This window comes from Lactuca virosa, chromosome 8 (genome assembly GCF_052849685.1).
Source record: "Lactuca virosa cultivar CGN04683 chromosome 8, Lactuca_virosa_CGN04683_v6, whole genome shotgun sequence".
NCBI classification, from domain to species: Eukaryota; Viridiplantae; Streptophyta; class Magnoliopsida; order Asterales; family Asteraceae; genus Lactuca; species Lactuca virosa.
The window spans coordinates 196,807,267-196,824,849 of record NC_136433.1 but is presented as its reverse complement, the minus strand read 5'-3'; the positions used below and the strand labels follow the sequence as shown (position 1 = coordinate 196,824,849).

Genomic DNA, 17,583 nt, shown 5'->3' with positions numbered 1-17,583 from the left:
ACGATTCTCACAAGACGTTAGTGCCGAGTTGTGTCCTGGTTGTAACTCCATCTGTTCCCCGTCTTTCTTACTTTCGAATATGATTTTATTATTTTATGATGTCCAAGGATATGCATAATGTACTCATTTGGTTTATGACTACGAAGTTGTAAGTTTCGATAATGGTATGAATTTTGATTGCACTGTATTTTGGTTTAGATACAGTGTATACCAGTGTATACTTGGTTGTTAATGCTAAAGCTTGTCAAACCCTTTGTCAAGAGCTCAACAACTAATGTTGTGTCATTCGTTACTCTCTTTTCTTATTCTCTTTTACTTCAAATAAATAATAGTTAATACTTGAAATTATACTTTTAAGTTCTAGCTATTGGTTATTAGTTATTAGTATTATTATTGGAAATCTATTTTGCCATACATTGATGGCTTGGTTAACAGATAAAAATCAAAACTATAAATTACAAATTCCATAAAACTATTATAGTTTTAGTTTGTTCAATTCATTGGAAACAAATTCGGATTTAACCATTAAAAGGAAGGGGGAAAACCATAAAACAAAACCAGTCATCGTCTCTTTTGTTCGATTTTAAGGTTCTCTCTCTCTCCCCTTACACATGATAAACTGCTGCTATATGTTATCGATTAGGTTCCTGACTGAAATCATCACCAAAAATTAATTTAACTACTGTGTTGTTGCTGCAATCCATCTTGAATATGTGTGAGTTGCTTATTGAAAATAGTTTCAGTAGCCTTGGACTTTCCTAATGTCACTTGTACTTACTTTGACCATGTCTTTTTCAGTTCAGTGATTTTTTGTGTTATGTTGGTCAACGAGAAGAGGCTGGTTCAAATATTCTTAAAAAATCAAAATAATTATTTTTTCTAATTTTGGTCAATGGTGTATGTTAGCACTATGGTGAATAGAGATACACATGGCGTGAGATAGTTGAGGAAATAAGATTGGGAGCCTGTGATCTGACAGACATGTGAAAGGTGTAGTATTTGTAGTAAAGGTGCTTAAGAGAGGCATTTTCGTGATACTCTTAGTTAAGGTCAGTTTAGATATGTTTAAATAGGAGTTTATAGTGAATCTGTCATTATTTTGAAATTGAAATAGTAAACGAGAGAGATCTTGACATGGGGTTGTTCCATGGTACTGTCTTGACTCTTGAGTGACTTTTCAAGTTATCTGTTATGAATAAATAAGTAAATTACAGGAATTTAATGAGATTTCTGAACTCATTTTCTTTTCTTTTTGTACAGGGAACCAAAAATGGTTAGTATCTTAAATTCATCTTTTGATACAACTTCTTAAATGTTTGTAGAAACTAAAGCCAAATATGGAATTATGGATCACATTATCCACCGGTAACTCCTCCCTCCTCATTCATATGTTTATATATATGTAATTGGTATTATTTCTTGTATGAAGTGCAAATTAATAATTATTAAAAGTTCAGTATAATTTTAAAGATGCATTTACAATAATATAAATTAGTTAAAATCTTCTGTAGAATATACATAGGATTGCATAAAAAAATTAATCTACATTTGCTTCCTGTTTTAGGTTCTCTGTTTCATTGATATATCCACACTAAGAGCCTGAGATCTTTAATTTGTAAAAAGATACGATGAGGTTTTGGCAATTCACCAAGAAATAGATAACGAAGTGGATAAAGCCTTCTTTAATTTAGTCTTTTTTGCATTTTTTTTATAATTATTATGACACTAACTTTTCAAAGATCCACCTGGTGTCATATCGTCTTGGGGTAGACGTTTTGTTGGTTTTTTTTGCTGCATCTTGATATTCCTTCATGCATGTTTTTTTTCTTCATGGGTCGTTTTTTTTTGGGAGGCGGGGGGGGGGGGGGTCTTGGTGTGTGCGTGTTTTTTTCTTCTACTTTCGGTTGTTTTGCAGATCTAATGTACAGTGGTTTGGTGTTTTTCAAGTTGTTTGGAGAGGTGCATGTTGCAGTTTATTGGTTTTGCCCATGTTTGTTTCTTTGGTTATGCTTCATTACAACTTTTAGTAGGCGACATTTTATCCCCCCTGCTTGTCCTGATCGATATCTCCCAATGGGCTTTCTTGGTGATGCTTTTCTTGCATTCTGGCGTTTTTGTTTCGTATTGGACTTTTCTGCCCCAAGGGCATTCTGGTCTGTCTGCTTTGCTTGGTTTGTCTGTTGTGATGTGGCGTGTTGGTGATGTCGTGACTTTCTCTTTCTCTTTTTGGTGGCAGTGTTGTTTATGTTCATGTTTCCATTATTCTTTGGCGTTCCACCGATGTTTGGTTGTTTGTTTTTTTCTGATTGTTAGTTGTTGCGACTATTGCTTCTATTTGGTTTGGCTCCCTTTTGGTGTTTTGTTTCTCTTACCCTTGATATAGAAATAACAATGTGGGGATTAGATAGAGATTTTGCTCTTTTTGGTCTTAGTTAGACAAAAACGCCCCTGATGGAATCGCTCTTGGCAGATACACAGAGGAGATAATCGATTTTTTTTGTTGTTAATAATTGATTTGGGTTTTTTGTTGGCTATACAGATCTCGACATTACCGTCCTCTTCATCGATTTGTTATCCCAGTACCTACATATTTAGTTTTTTTGTTGATAGTTGATTTGTATGTTAAGTATGAAAACAATTATCCCATTATTCATTAATATACTTTCAATATAAGTGGAATGGAGTCTTAGTATCTTTATCAATGGTAAATTTGAAGGGTTTTGTTTTCATTTTGAATATTTTGCAGTTGTAAAAATACCAAATGGAGTAGCAAATGCTGAAGAGAAGACAGGACATGCAAAAAGATGCAAATCAAACAAAACATGGTGTGATAGGTTTTTGTGTTTCCATAATGTGATTGGGTTTCCTTTATGAATTAGCCAACTTTTTATACTACATCCTCATTTCCTTTTTAGTAATTGCAAGGAAATGGTTTGGTTGTATGTGTAAAAAATAGGTAGCAAAAAGAGAAATAAAGACTTTTTTTTTGTTTTGCTAACTGTTTAGAAGTTAACTTGTATGTTTTTTAATTATGAAGACAATGAATTTTTTTGGTTCTTTGATAAAATTTAATTTAATATATATTTTTTTCATTTAGGGTGCACATAGTCGGTTGCAATGTGCCCTATCAAATTTCTTTCTTAATTTGTCAGAATAAAAAAAAGGTGTAGACCATTGTCTCCAAAAGAATTCAAGCTCATTATATTAATTTCGTTATATTTGCAAATAAGCAATTTTTGTTTTTTTAATTGCTTAAAATAAAACATATCTAATTAAAACATAATTAAAAAAGATTTAAAAACTGTCAATAATAACTTATCAATTGTATACATATGATTTTAAGACTTTTTTTTTTATAAATTATATTAAATTATTTCACTAAATAACTTATTTATTAAAAAAATAAATTAAAGTAAATAAAATATTTAAACGTATATCTTTTTAACAAAAAGGGACATAAACATGTTTTTATACAAAAAAATATAAGGTATTTTTATCTTTAACCCCAAAAAATATATGTCACATTTAACGTACAACATAATCATATTTTTACGTCTTTGCTTCCAAACTTTTTTAAACCTAAAATAACAACAAACATTTTCATTTTAATAAATAGTAACATAAGATTCATTTGTAAACCATAACACCAATATAATTATTTAGGTTAACAATTGTTACTTTTATTTTTAACCCAAAGTAACATATTATATTCTAAAACTAGGTGTGAGACCTATGTATTATATGGGTTTATTTAAAAGAAAAAACTAAATACAAAATTCTAAAAATTTAAGATGTTTGAATTTATAAGAAAAGTGAGAAAATATTGAATTATAAAAATTAAAGTGTTTTTTTTCTCTTTTAAATATAAACAAATAATTTAGATAAATAAATAAAGAAAATTAATGAATCTTTAATTTAGTAATTTTGAAATTAAAAGGAAAGTTCATTAATGGAATTGATATGCATTTATTATTACATTTAAAATACTATTTGGAATTTAGTAAAATAAAAAAACCATAAAATGACATGTGGAATAAAAATTAATTTAAAATAACCACAAAATTACATGTGACAAAAATAAATATAAATGTGACATATGACAAAAAGATCTTTATTTATTAGGGAGGACTAAAACTATAGCATACTTATATTTATTAAGTGAACCCCCTCCCCCTCAGCATTAAACACTAAACTCTAAACTCTAATTTACAATATATTGTGTCTTATTTTTAATATGATATGTTTTCTATACCAAACTAACCGTTAAATTGTAACTAATCAGTGTCTCCCGAAAAGAAGCTAATTTCCGAAATAAACTATTCGCCGACTTATAATTTGATTGATATTAAAGGTATTATATAACATTGTAATGTTGTGGATGAGTCTAAATTGAATGGATTGAGTTAATGTTAATGAACATTGAATATATAGGTGGGTTAACTATGAAAGTTTTAAGATTACCTTGAATTGAGTTTTTAACACACACACTGTTTATTTGGTGTAGTAATCAATTTGCATAAAAGAAATAATCATCTCTACAAACTAATTTCTGAAAAACTATTCGCACCCGTCGCTTGGTGCGGGTAAACGGCTAGTATATATATATATATATATATATATATATATATATATATAGTGAGAGAAAAAAAATCCAAAATACATATGATATAAAGATATAAGAAAGATACAAAAAGTACCTTTATGTGAAAGAACCATTTCGCAGGCCATTTCGTTCGCAATTAATGGTTCTTCAGGGAAAAAACAATATTTATTTATAAATCTTGAAAATAGCTTTAACCTTCTTGTCAAGATTTACCTTTTTTCTCTCTAAAAAAATTTCTAGAAATTTTCAAAATGCATTGTGATAAAAAAAAATGAAAAATTCTGATGCCATTAAATCTAGGGATACTTTTCTGAATATTTCACTTTTCGTAATGCCCACAGTAAAATTTTAAATTTGAAGTCAATTTTAATGATAATAAGGTTTTTGTTATTTTTTTTACGCCTTTTCTTTCTATTTTTGTTTTCTATAGAGATAATGACTTAAAAGGGTAATATATTTTTTGATTTGTATATATATTTGGTCACTGAGTTTTTTTCGTCAACATTTACCCTTTCAACTTGTTAAACTATACATATTCAATCATTATGATCGGTTACTTCAGGTTAGCGGGTAAAATGACTTAATAGGTTAATATATTTATCATTTTGTACACATTTAGTCCTTAATATTTTTATACATATTTACTCCTTAATAATTTTTGTAACATCCCAAAATTTAAACTTTTCAAATCAACCATTTTGTTATAGAAGTGTTTACAAAAACCGTTATTCTCCAAAACATTATTTAAAAATCAGAATCTCTTTTAACATAGTTTTCAAACATTTACATTATCAGAGTTTTCCAGGATTCATAAGTCCAAAACGCGATGATGTACGGTCACACCTTCACTTTGCCACGATCCACTGAAGTACTTAAAATCATAAACAAAAACTATAAGCACAAAATTTAATGAGTTTCCCCCAAAGTACCAACATCCAATCAGAAAACATATACAAATAACAGCATACATACAGAGCCTTCAGCATGTCTGGACCGCCTCACCAGGCCTACAGCCTGTCTGGACCGCTCCCGAGCCTTCTGCATGACTGGACCGCCTCGCAGGGTCTACAGCCTATCCGGACCGCTCGTCGGGCCTTCGGCCTGACTGGACCGCCTCGCAGGCCTTCAGTCTATCCGGGCCGCCCTGGGTCTGTTGGCCTTCAGCACAAAGCAGGACCGCCTCAACCCAACCACACACACACATGTCGACATATACATAGCAGTTAAACACATAACCAATCAACAAACCAACAGTCAGATCTTACAGATCACTAAGCATGGCATCATCCTATCTATCAGGATACAGATCTAACAGAAATCCATCAACTCGTCGAGTTCACCAGAAATCCAACATCTTAATTCATTAAGCCAACCTTATCGAAACTAAGGGCTTCACAACTCAGATCGTAACTGAAAATGGCCTCAAGAAGGGTAAAGTTTCCAACTTTACCCCAAAGAACCACCAAAATGGGTTCAAAACCCAAACCCTAAACTTAAAAGGGTAAGGACTTAATCATTAAGCACTAAATTACCAAAGGCAATACTCCAAGATGCAGATCTGACCACTTAAGGCTAGATGACCATGTAAAGTTTCCAACTTTACACTTATCCATGACTAGAAGAAGCTCAAATGCACAAAAGATGCCAAAATAAGGACTTAATGAATGCATGAAGCCCTAGGACCATAAAGTTGGCACCTTTATGCCAAAAGAGCTCAAGAAGATCATAAATCTGAAAAGGATAGACACTTGGGACTTCTACTTTCCCAACAACCACCCATCCATGGCTAAAAGCATACAAATGAACCCAAGAAGAGATCTAAGCCAAAAATAAGCAAGGTTAGGACTTTATACCCGAAATGTGCTGGAAATGGAACAAAGAACCCAGATCTGAAAGCTCTTACACAAATCACCACTTTGCACCAAGCCTTTCTTCCTTCAATGGTCTTCAAACACACCAAAACACACCCACAATGAGCTCACAACACTTAAGGAGGCTCTAGGGTTTCGAGATTAGGGTTAGAGGCTATGGAGGCTGGAAATGAGGCCAACACCTGGGACTTAAGGTGTTTAAATAGGGTGCAATACCCTAAAATTAGGGTTTCCTTTTAAGTGATCAACTCGCCGAGTTGAGGTTCCTCAAGTCGTCGAGTTGGCTCCTCCAACACGCCGAGTTCAACTTGAAATTGGCATAATTCCACAATTAACCTTCTAGATTTCGGGTGTTACATTTTTTTGATACAAAATAAGTCATTTTTGTTTTTGTACTCATTCGGTACTTATTAATGATTTCTTTAGGTTTTTTCTCACGACATCTTACGTGAGACAATCATTAATGATGTGTTTGGGGATTTTGATGTTTATGTTCATCGCGATCTCGACTACTTGGTTGCTTAAGTCATGTGTTCTGAACGTCATAACTTCTTCATATGATCTCGGACTTTAACGATCTTTATATACATGAGTTCATAGTTTAATCTACTAAACTTTCGTTTAGATTAGTCCCGTTAAAAACTGATATATTTTTATTTATGATTTTTATATCCATACGTTTTTTATGAATACATGTATGAATGTTTTTTTTATAAAATCGTAAGTAAAAATATATTACAAGAGTAATCTTAACGAAAGTTATAGTAGACTCAAAAAACGAACACGTAGATATAAAGATCATTAAAATTTGATATCGCATGGAGAAGGTACGATGTTCAAAATACAAGACCTAAGCCTAACCAAAAGACCTACGCAACCAAACAGTCGAGATCCTGATGGACATAAACATCAACAGCCTCAAACACCTCATCAATGATTATCTCACGTAAAAGATCGTGAGAAAAACCTAAAAAAATTATTCGTAAGTACTGAATGAGTACAAAAACAAAAAAAAAATATTGAGAACCATATGTGTACACAATAAGTAATATATTTCCGTATTAGTTATTTTTCCCGGCTAATAAAAAATAAATATATACAATTTAAGTAGTTATAAAGGTAAATATAGACGAAAAAAAAAAAAAAAAACTCAGATCAAATATATGCAAATCAAAATATATATTATCGTTTTAAATCATTATCCCTTCTATGTATTTTCATGACATTGGCACATAGTTCATAAACAGCTCATGTTGTTGATCCCCTAAAGTTTAACCATCAAACATAGTTACTTCAAACATTCAAATCCTTAAGAGCAACGAAAACCCATTATTATATTTGATAATGCTAAAAACGTGATCAAATTATCCAAAGCAATAAACCCAATATATTGTATTTAAAATTTACTTTAGAAATAATCATTTTATATTAACATAAGAATACTTTGATATGATATCGTACATAATTGCTAAACGATTCTGTAAAAAAATAATTTTTTATGTCTCGTTTTTATGTAAAGACGAAAACGACGGTTGCCGAATCCCGTGCAAACGTTTCCTATCCATCTGCCTGGGGACCACAACGTCCTCCAAAACCGCAAAGACCATACTTTGTCTCTTCAATAAATCCCCTCTTAACTTTAATTTATTTATTTATTATTTATTTTATAACTATATAAATATTAGTAAAAAATAACACGAAATCAATAGATAGAACGTAATTAGTAGATAAAGATTGCCATTTGTCCATAAAGAAAGGAACATAATCCAGATCTCAAAATACCAATTAACACCCACTTCTAATAATCCCTATCCATTTACTGCAACTAGAGGTTGTAACATGCAGTGCTCATCGAATTAAAATGTTACTAATAAAAAAGAAAACCCCATCAAGGACGAAGAGAAAAGCGATGCTTGATGATGAAGATGATGATCGGACGTTCCCTATGCTTCCACGTTAGCACACTTTTTAGCAGGAGTGCAGATGAGCCAGACGATACCATAGGGGTCCTTCACCTTTCCCACGCGCCCACCACAGCACGCGCCTTCACCTTCGGTTATTTCACCTTCTGCAACCGCACCAGCCTTTACTGCCTTGTCAATTGCAGCTTCAATGTCTTCAGTCTCTAGACAGAACACCAGCCCAGTCCCCACTGTTTTCACCCTGTACGGATACAAAAGAAAATGCATTCAATATTAAATGAGCATCAGATAATCCAAATTGACTCATTGACAAATAAGTAATAAGGAGAGAGAAGAAACTAGGAGTACAACAGATAAGAGTTATTAAAATATAATATAAAAGATGAACCTGAGAAGAAAAATAAACAAAGACAAATAAATTAAAAACGGACAGGAAAAGGGAATGGAAGAAATCTTATCTACAGAGGAGTTAAGAGATAACATCGCGTATAATAAGTCCTAAAAAGTGTTTGAACGGGAGAAATAACAGAAGGAAATAGAAAAGGAAAGAAAAAACGAGAAGATAACTATCACAATCATGACTAAATTAAGATCTGCTTGTGTGAATAAACTCATTAAATGTAAACAACGTAAATGATCCAAATCCAACCTAATGAACAGTGATTGGAAAGGAAAATAATAATACAGCTTGAAACTAGAAGGAACATACGAATACATCAAATACATGAAGAAATACGGAGGGAAAATGAAGTCTAACAGAAAAGTAAGGATCAAACAACGTGACAAAATAAGGAAAAAAAATTCACAAACAAAAGTCCACCCAAAAATAAGCATATTCTATGCTAGAACATCAGATCAGTAAGAAATCAGTCTCAAAATATACAGAAACTCTATAGAAGGGATAAAATCGACACAGATCCACCGTTATCCTCAGATCTTATGAAATGTACAGCATATCATGATTATAACGACGAGTAATGCTAGATAATCTAACAAGAAGAATAAATAACACTCACAGAGCAGTAGAATCATCAGAGAGGTCGGAAATGAGAATACTAGAGGAACCGAGCTTGATCTCAGCAGAGAGAAGAAGCGGAAGCTCCTGATCAGCCTTCCTCTTCGGATGACTGACGCGATTCACCTCCTCCGCTCCAAACGCAGCTTTGTAAAACGCAACAGCATCGCTCGCCTTCGCCGACTCCACGAACAACTGCGGCTTCAGAGACGAAAACGTCACTGCCTTCTCAGTCGCAGCTCCGTTCTTCTCACCGGCAGCCGCTCCGTTAGTCGCCTCTGTCGCCATTTCCGATCACGATGTCTGTTTGAAAATGAAAACCCTAAGAGAGAGAAAATTTGTTGGTAGGGATGGGAAGGAAGTTATGTCGAGAACAGGTACGTGGGTGCGTTTTTATAGAAGCGAAGAAGCGGAACCGTTTGTGCTTTTTCCAGGGATAAAATAATGTTGAGGTTTGAACTGGACTTTGGTATTAACCCTCGTTTTTCGGGGTTAATTACGATCGTGCCGTGTTTGAGAGAGGATATCGAAGGGGTAAAATGGGAATATTGAAATGAAATTGTGCTAAAAGGGACTTGATATTGGGTTTAATTACGAAAGGTGCCACTGGCTTGAATGCTAGGTGGATGAAATGCGTGCGACGTGGAGTACCGTAATGGGGCCACACATGGAGAGTATTGGGTGACCTGCCTAAATTGTTTCCACGCCAAAAAGCTTTTGTTTTACGTGATCTTTTTTATTTTATTCTTGTTAAATCGTTTTATATAGTTTTTTAAAACAAAGTGATTCTCCGATACATATTTATTACTCGCAACTCTATATTTGTAAAACGGTTAATCATGAAAACATCATTTTTCAAGTTTTATTTAGGTAATGTTTGTTTTTTGTCTGCAGATCTGCGTGGCCTCTTTTGTCTGCGCCGTGCAGACTACGCGCAGACATTAGCCTTCGCAGACTGTTTGTTTTTTTGAAGACTGCAGACCTAAAAATGTATGCGCGCCCTCTTCTTGGCGCAGATGTGGACTAAAGTCTTCTAACATCTCAGACATTTTCTAGCTTAAAAAAACATATATATCTTTATTTTTTTTAAGTTTTTTTTTTAATGTATATTTTTTCCAACTTTATTAATGATAAACAATTTGAAAAAAAAAATTACAAAACTTAAAAAATACGTTCGACGATACAAACATGATATTTTTGACAAATTTATAAATAAAGATTTATTACAATAATAGTCGTTGAAGTTGTTTATATAAATATGAAAAAAAATCATAATATATTTTTATATTTTTTTTTGCCAAATTTTGTAAAACATTATTTAATACAATATCGTCAATTTCTCGAGAAAGTATTTATGGTATATTTTTGAATGAATTTAATTGAAAAAATCGAAGTTTATTTCCATCCTTTTATGTATCAAATTCTTTGATCACTAATTATAATGTTTAGTTATAACTTTGCAACCAAAGTTGTTGGTTTTTATCAAATATATACATTAATTCATACCATTTTTATTTTTATTTTTTATATAATAATACATAAAAGTTGGTCTAGATTCGTTAATTATTTATAACAAAGTCATAAAAATATTAAAAAATCACTTTGAAGTTTAAAAAAATCAGTTTATTTAGATTTCAGTTTATTTTAGTAGCCCGCAGATATTAAAAAAACAAACAGTCTTCTTTTTTCAGACTGCAGACGTTTGGTCCACCTCTTCTACTGCAGAGGTCTACAGATGTGGTCCGCAGACTGCAGAACTTTTGCCTCAGAAAAAACAAACAACACCTTAATGTTTTATATTTTATTTAAATAATAATAATAATAACAATACTCCTAACTAAGCTGCGACTTTTCATTTTCAAATTTATTTAATATTATAATAGACATTATTAGTTAAAAAAATTGTTATACCATAATGATTTTAAATTTATATAGAGATTTTATATTCTTTAAGTTGCTAACAATTATAATAATTACAAACTTTTAATAATAATAATAATAATAACTAGAAAGGTTATCCCCGCTACGCGGGGGCCAGAAGCTTTCAATGTTGTTTCTGAATTGATAAATATGACAGACATAGAAAGTGCAAGGATGAAAAGTCTGGGCTTTGCCCCGGACAAAAAATGTAAAAGTTTTGACTGCAAGGACCAGAAGTGTGAAAATGGCTAAAGAATTAAAGGGGTAGGAATTAACAACTTTTTAGAAAATGGATCAAAGCTGTCAAATCGTTAAAGTTTTATGGCCAAACTTTAAATATTAAAAGGTTCCAAAAAAATATAAAATTTTATTTAAATAATAATAATAATAACAATACTCCTAACTAAGCTGCGACTTTTCATTTTCAAATTTATTTAATATTATAATAGACATTATTAGTTAAAAAAAATTGTTATACCATAATGATTTTAAATTTATATAGAGATTTTATATTCTTTAAGTTGATAACAATTATAATAATTACAAACTTTTAATAATAATAATAATAATAATTAGAAAGGTTATCCCCGCTACGCGGGGGCCAGAAGCTTTCAATGTTGTTTCCGAATTGATAAATATGACAGACATAGAAAGTGCAAGGATGAAAAGTTCGGGCTTTGCCCCGGACAAAAAATGTAAAAGTTTTGACTGCAAGGACCAGAAGTGTGAAAATGGCTAAAGAATTAAAGGGGTAGGAATTAGCAACTTTTTAGAAAAGGGATCAAAGCTGTCAAACCGTTAAAGTTTTGTGGCCAAACTTTAAATATTAAAAGGTTCAAAAAAAGTGTAAAAATATTGATTGCAAGGACCAAAAATGTCAAAATAGGTAAATAATAATGAGCAAAGTTGCCAAAAAACATCCAATTTTAGTATTCCTAACTTCCAACAATAATACAGGGACCAATTCTGCCAAAAAAATGGGAAGTTGAATGGAACACAAACAAAAGGACATGAATAAATTAATTAAAGAAGTATAGGGACCGGATATGTAAATCAAGGGACCAAACCTGGACAAAGTATGCCAACTTCACTATTCCTTTCTTCCACAACTTTAATATATACTAGAAATGAGGCTCGTGCATTGCACGGGTCGAATCTTTTTTATTAGTGTTTGGCGGGTCACGAAAGCATGATGCTATAATGTCATTCAAATACAATACAGCTGGATAGATTGAAGAGTATAATGTCCTAATGTAAGAAATGAAAGTATTCGGTGTGGTATCAGAATTTTTAACTTATTAGAAACTCCTTATAAATAGGGAAACCTAAATTAGTGCAACTCTCTTCTTCGTACAGCCTCTTCATAAACTGCATCAAGTTTGTTTCTGACATGTTCCTAAGAAGAAGATGAACAAAAAAAAACTTTAGTTTAGCAAACCTTCAATAGTGCAGTTGTTAAGGTACTACAAAGTGAAAGTTATCCTCGAAATAATTAAAAAGAAAATTCATATACTGATTAAAAGTCTGAAGAATTTAAACAGAAATTCATATATTGAAAGAGCAAGGTTACCTTTAAGAAACCCTAAAAATATGTGGTAGTGGCTGGAATTAAGGTTAAGACAAATAGTCTTCAATTACTGTACACAATGGCAACTCATGTCATCAGAAGCTATAACAAATCCTACATTCCAAATCGAAATGGATGAGAAATTGGTCAACTATGGTGTGGATCAACAGCATATTTGACGCACAAACATGTAGACAGAGAGAGGAAGAGTGAATCGATACCATGGGGAGAGTAAGCAAAGTAAGCTCTGTAAGTGCAGGTGTGATCGTTGCACCCTTTTAAACTCTGTTGGGAAGAAGCCCTATATTTCTCCTTCCTCCCATTCATCCTCTTGCAATCTGTAAGCAAAATCCAACACAAATTAAAACGATGCACTCAACCACGTTGAGATGTGGCCAGATTTCAATAAAAATTACACAAAATGAATAAACCATTTGCACCGTTTTCAATGTTGGACAGTTGGACAGATATGATTGGTGGGTAAGATACAGATCTACAACCAATTAGGGTTTAAAAGCCATTAAGCTATCTGAGAAGATGGAGGGGGGACGATGAACACCTGGAAGGGAAACAGAGAAGATGAACGGCAATCAGAACGAAAACATTTGAAGAGCTGAACAGAACATAAAATTCAGATTGGGAAGTGGAAGCAATCGGCAAACATCCATGAAAGAAGAGATATAGAGAACTCGTCGGAGTCTTCTGTGGTAGAAGCGAACTCACCGGCATCGGCTACAATACAATTATAAGACCAAAACCGTGAATGTTGCATAAATTGGTAAACAAAAAAGCACAACATTGTTGCATAAATGGTAAAAATGCAAATCATTGTTGCATAAATTTGAAAAAAAAATGAAACACTATTACATAAATAAACATTCGACCGGTCAAATTTTTAACTATAAAAATAGTATGCAGGGACAGTTTGGTCAAAAAATCTTAAAATCATTTTTTTAATTATAAAAACAATATGCAGGAGTTGCATCAGGTTGAAAAAAAAACTTGAGAAAATTAAAAGATTCCATTTAATGAAATTATATTGAAAAAATAAAAAAAAGTGTAGATCAATTTTATTTAGACTACAAAATGGCAGCTTGACTTTGTGTATAACCAAATCAAACATCAATTGAGAGTCATTTTCCCTCCTTTTAACAAAATTAACATATATGGTTCCTGTATATTGAACAAAATGGGCAAATTGATAAAAATGGTGAAATGAATTCTTTGACAAAAAAAAACAAAAAAACTCCGATAAAATTACCAAATTGGATAAAAAGGTCAAAATGGTCATTTTGACTAACAAATTAAAAAAATCAAACTTTCTGTTTTAAACGTTTCATTTCAGTATTTTTTTTTTCAACCTAAGTATGACAAATTATGAAACATTTTTTTTTCTTAAGAATGACAAAGTTGATAAAAAAAGGTAAACTCATTCACTTAGTTGCTAATATTAAGCTTAAAAAAAATGATATGTTTGCAATTTCATACATCCATATGATGAACATCAAATGCTTGATAGGAATGAGGACTGAAAATTTGACTTGAGCCAAAGAAAAAAATAGATTTCAATCTGAGCTGCAGCAGTTGTCAATTGACCGAATTCTTTTGAACATATTTATAAATTCATGTAATGTTACTATAGAACAATGTCACAACAACTTTTTACCCCAATAGTTTCATACCAGAATTAAAAAAGAAACAAATAGACATAATTGATAATACCATTTGTATGTTAACAAAGCATAAATAATGTATTAAGAAAATTTTTAAAGAGCTGAAATTACCTTTACTTATGGGCACATCAGGAAGACCATACCAGAACTCTCTTTTCTCACTACGTTTCCCACATTGACCAATAACTATAACCTAATTCAACATTAAAAAAAACCATTAAAAAAATTCTTTCATATTTTTCCAAAAGATAACAACTTGCATTGATTCAGAGATTTCTTGCTGGAGGATTTACTCTTGGTGATCATCATACATCCATAAGTTTAATATAAAAGATTTGACTCTTTGAATATTTCCCTTCAGCACATTTTTGGTTAATACACGAAAAACTATATTAGATAAGCTCGAAATTGGCTGAAATTTCAAAGAATAATATACCTGATGTTGGAGTTCATTAAGCTGGATTTCCTACTGCATAATTACCTCCCACGTGTGAAAATGCATCCAATGTATTGATCCCTATGTTGAAGAATGTCACCTACAACAGTCATGATTAATTGCAAAAAGAGTAACGAAAAAAAGTATCAGTTAAGAATCTTAGGGTGTGTTTGGAAGCAGAATTTGGAATTCCAGATTTCGTTCCACCGTGTGGTCACTATATTCTCGAACATTACATTCCCTTCTAGCATCAAAACCCCTGAAAACATAGTTAAAAGAAAGATTAATCAGATAACATAAAGCCCCCTTAAGTCCTAACTCCTTACAGACAAGTAACAAAACAAAAGTGTGAACAAAAAATTCAGCTGAAACATTTATACAATTAGATAAAAAATGAAAATAAATAAGCTAATGGAGAAAGCATCGCTGATCAAAAAGCTACCAGATGATGTGGCTGAACATATTTTCTTCAAAAATTCATATCCAACCTACTAATATAATGATCAGATAGAATCCCATATACATGCAAACACGATTTGTTGAAATTTTGAACTGTTTGAGATGTGTTGACATGAAAATGGAGAATCGGAATCTGCTTTTGTGAGGGTAAAAATGACCCATATCCACCATATTTTGGCTCTGTGAAGAAATTTGTTATAAAGTTGTTCAGAATACATGGTACAACAACAAATTATACATCAAATTCAAGCACTCTATGCAATAAACGCATCAAAACCCTAATTACACTGGAGTTTACTGGTATCGTACAACAATAGTTGATTCAAGTGGGTTTTTTGGTTAATCAAATGAAAATTAAGGAAAGAAACATACCGATTAGCGCGTGATGTGCATAAGCCACTTGAAATTTTTGGTATGCTTTGAAATGCATGTACCGGTAGTTGCCAGAGCTTCAAAATTCGGATATGGAAATGAGTATCGCTGGAGCCAATTTACAGTTCTCTTTAACAATATAGAGCAAAAATGGGAAAAAACGCAAAAAGAATTTACGGGATTGGAGCTTCGAAAATCGGAAATCAACAACGACGACCGAAGTTTAAGTAGGAATCGATAGTGATGGTTGAGTAGAGGGAGGACCGGTGGGACTGAGGAGCTACAACGAAGTCGTAAGAAGAGAGAGAAGCAATCGACGGGATGAAAGTGTTGGGTTTTGAGCATTCTAACACTCCTATGGTGTACATGCAACCCTATAAACCTTGGATCTATGTTTTCTCTATTATACATGCAAATATTAACTATTCCAAGGTTTCATCCTAACTAGCATATTATGAAGCACCTATACTACAAAGTTCTAGTTAGATGACATACCTTTTGATGTAGCTTGATGTCTTCAAGCTTTAAGAGCTTAGCCCCAATAGTGTGGAAGCCTCAAATGGAATCACAAATCACCAAAACACCTTGGAAGAACTTGAGAGAATATGTATGCACACTAAAATCGGCCCACTCTTATTTTCACACACTTGTGCCAATTTTGTGAGCCAAGGACCCCTTTATATATTATGGAGGATTAGGGTTACATCCATGTAAACCCTAATACCCATGACCTTTCATTTACATAGGATCCATGGGTTAAAAGCTCCATGGACCATCCATGAAAGCTTAGCCCAACCTAAATGAACTTGGCCCATTCCATATATATAAGAGTCCATATTTAATTAGTTCTTTTTGATCACTTAATATATTAGAACATATAATATATTAATATAAATCATAAATATACTATTCTCAAAAGACTATCCATATAAATTGTGCCGGTGAAGTGCAACCCAAATGGACCATGCCGGGTCGGGTCAAGTACATATCAAATATAGTTATGGACTTAGACATTAATCCAACAGTCTCCCACTTGGATAAGTCTAAAACTATTATTGAGTATGACTTCAAAACCTAACTGGCAATCGTAGCTCTTAAAGCCGCTGTCGAACTCTGACCTTGTCAATGACTTGTCCATTAGATAAGGGATCATATATTCCTCCATTCTAGATATCATATGGACTGAGACATGGATTATAATCATTCTCTCTGTCCATTTGTTGTTTCTCGATTTTCGATTTATGATGACTGACTGATTGAACAAATCAAATCAGTCCTGGCTTGACCAAGCACTCACATGTGTCATCGCTAAATCATCGAGGGGCCCACATATATCGCTTTTATCCCGAAGGTAAAAGGAATGGATAAACTTCGACTCATATGGCTTGTTCTACTACTTGTTGAATCATACACAAAAGCACGTTTTATAACATCGAGTTACCAAATGCATTTTCGTGCAATCAATGTATAACCAACTCATAGTAACAACTCATATCTCTAGGTTTGAAGAATATAAGATATTATCGTCTCATGATCACTCGTGATAAAATCCATGAAGTGATTCAAATGAGCGTGGGTTGAATCCAATACTCAGAACTTATGAGCACTCATGAGTGTTGTAGCACCACTTTGTCCACCAACTTGGACCTCTACAAACCAACCCATGACAGTCTTGATTCATATCTACTTCCAACATATGACCGACTGTGGATGGTTTGAATAACTTAATCATTCAGGAAGAGCGA

At 32.6% G+C, this 17,583-nt stretch overlaps 1 protein-coding gene and 1 long non-coding RNA gene across 2 annotated transcripts; both read right to left on the bottom strand.

Moving 5' to 3' along the window:
* Positions 1 to 8,180: 8,180 nt before the first annotated feature.
* On the bottom strand, positions 8,181 to 9,791 carry LOC145133760 (Lactoylglutathione lyase / glyoxalase I family protein). The gene is made up of 2 exons (XM_079068724.1): positions 9,413 to 9,791; positions 8,181 to 8,637 (listed from the first exon to the last, which is right to left on the bottom strand). Exons 1-2 carry the CDS (start codon positions 9,697 to 9,699, stop codon positions 8,418 to 8,420), a joined length of 507 nt encoding a protein of 168 aa, XP_078924850.1. The 5' UTR covers positions 9,700 to 9,791; the 3' UTR covers positions 8,181 to 8,417.
* A 2,749-nt stretch (positions 9,792 to 12,540) lies between these two features.
* LOC145129445 (uncharacterized) lies at positions 12,541 to 13,166 on the bottom strand. Its single transcript, XR_013717492.1, has 3 exons — positions 13,120 to 13,166; positions 12,902 to 13,012; positions 12,541 to 12,727 (listed from the first exon to the last, which is right to left on the bottom strand). It is a non-coding gene; the product is annotated as an uncharacterized LOC145129445 (long non-coding RNA).
* Positions 13,167 to 17,583: the final 4,417 nt, after the last annotated feature.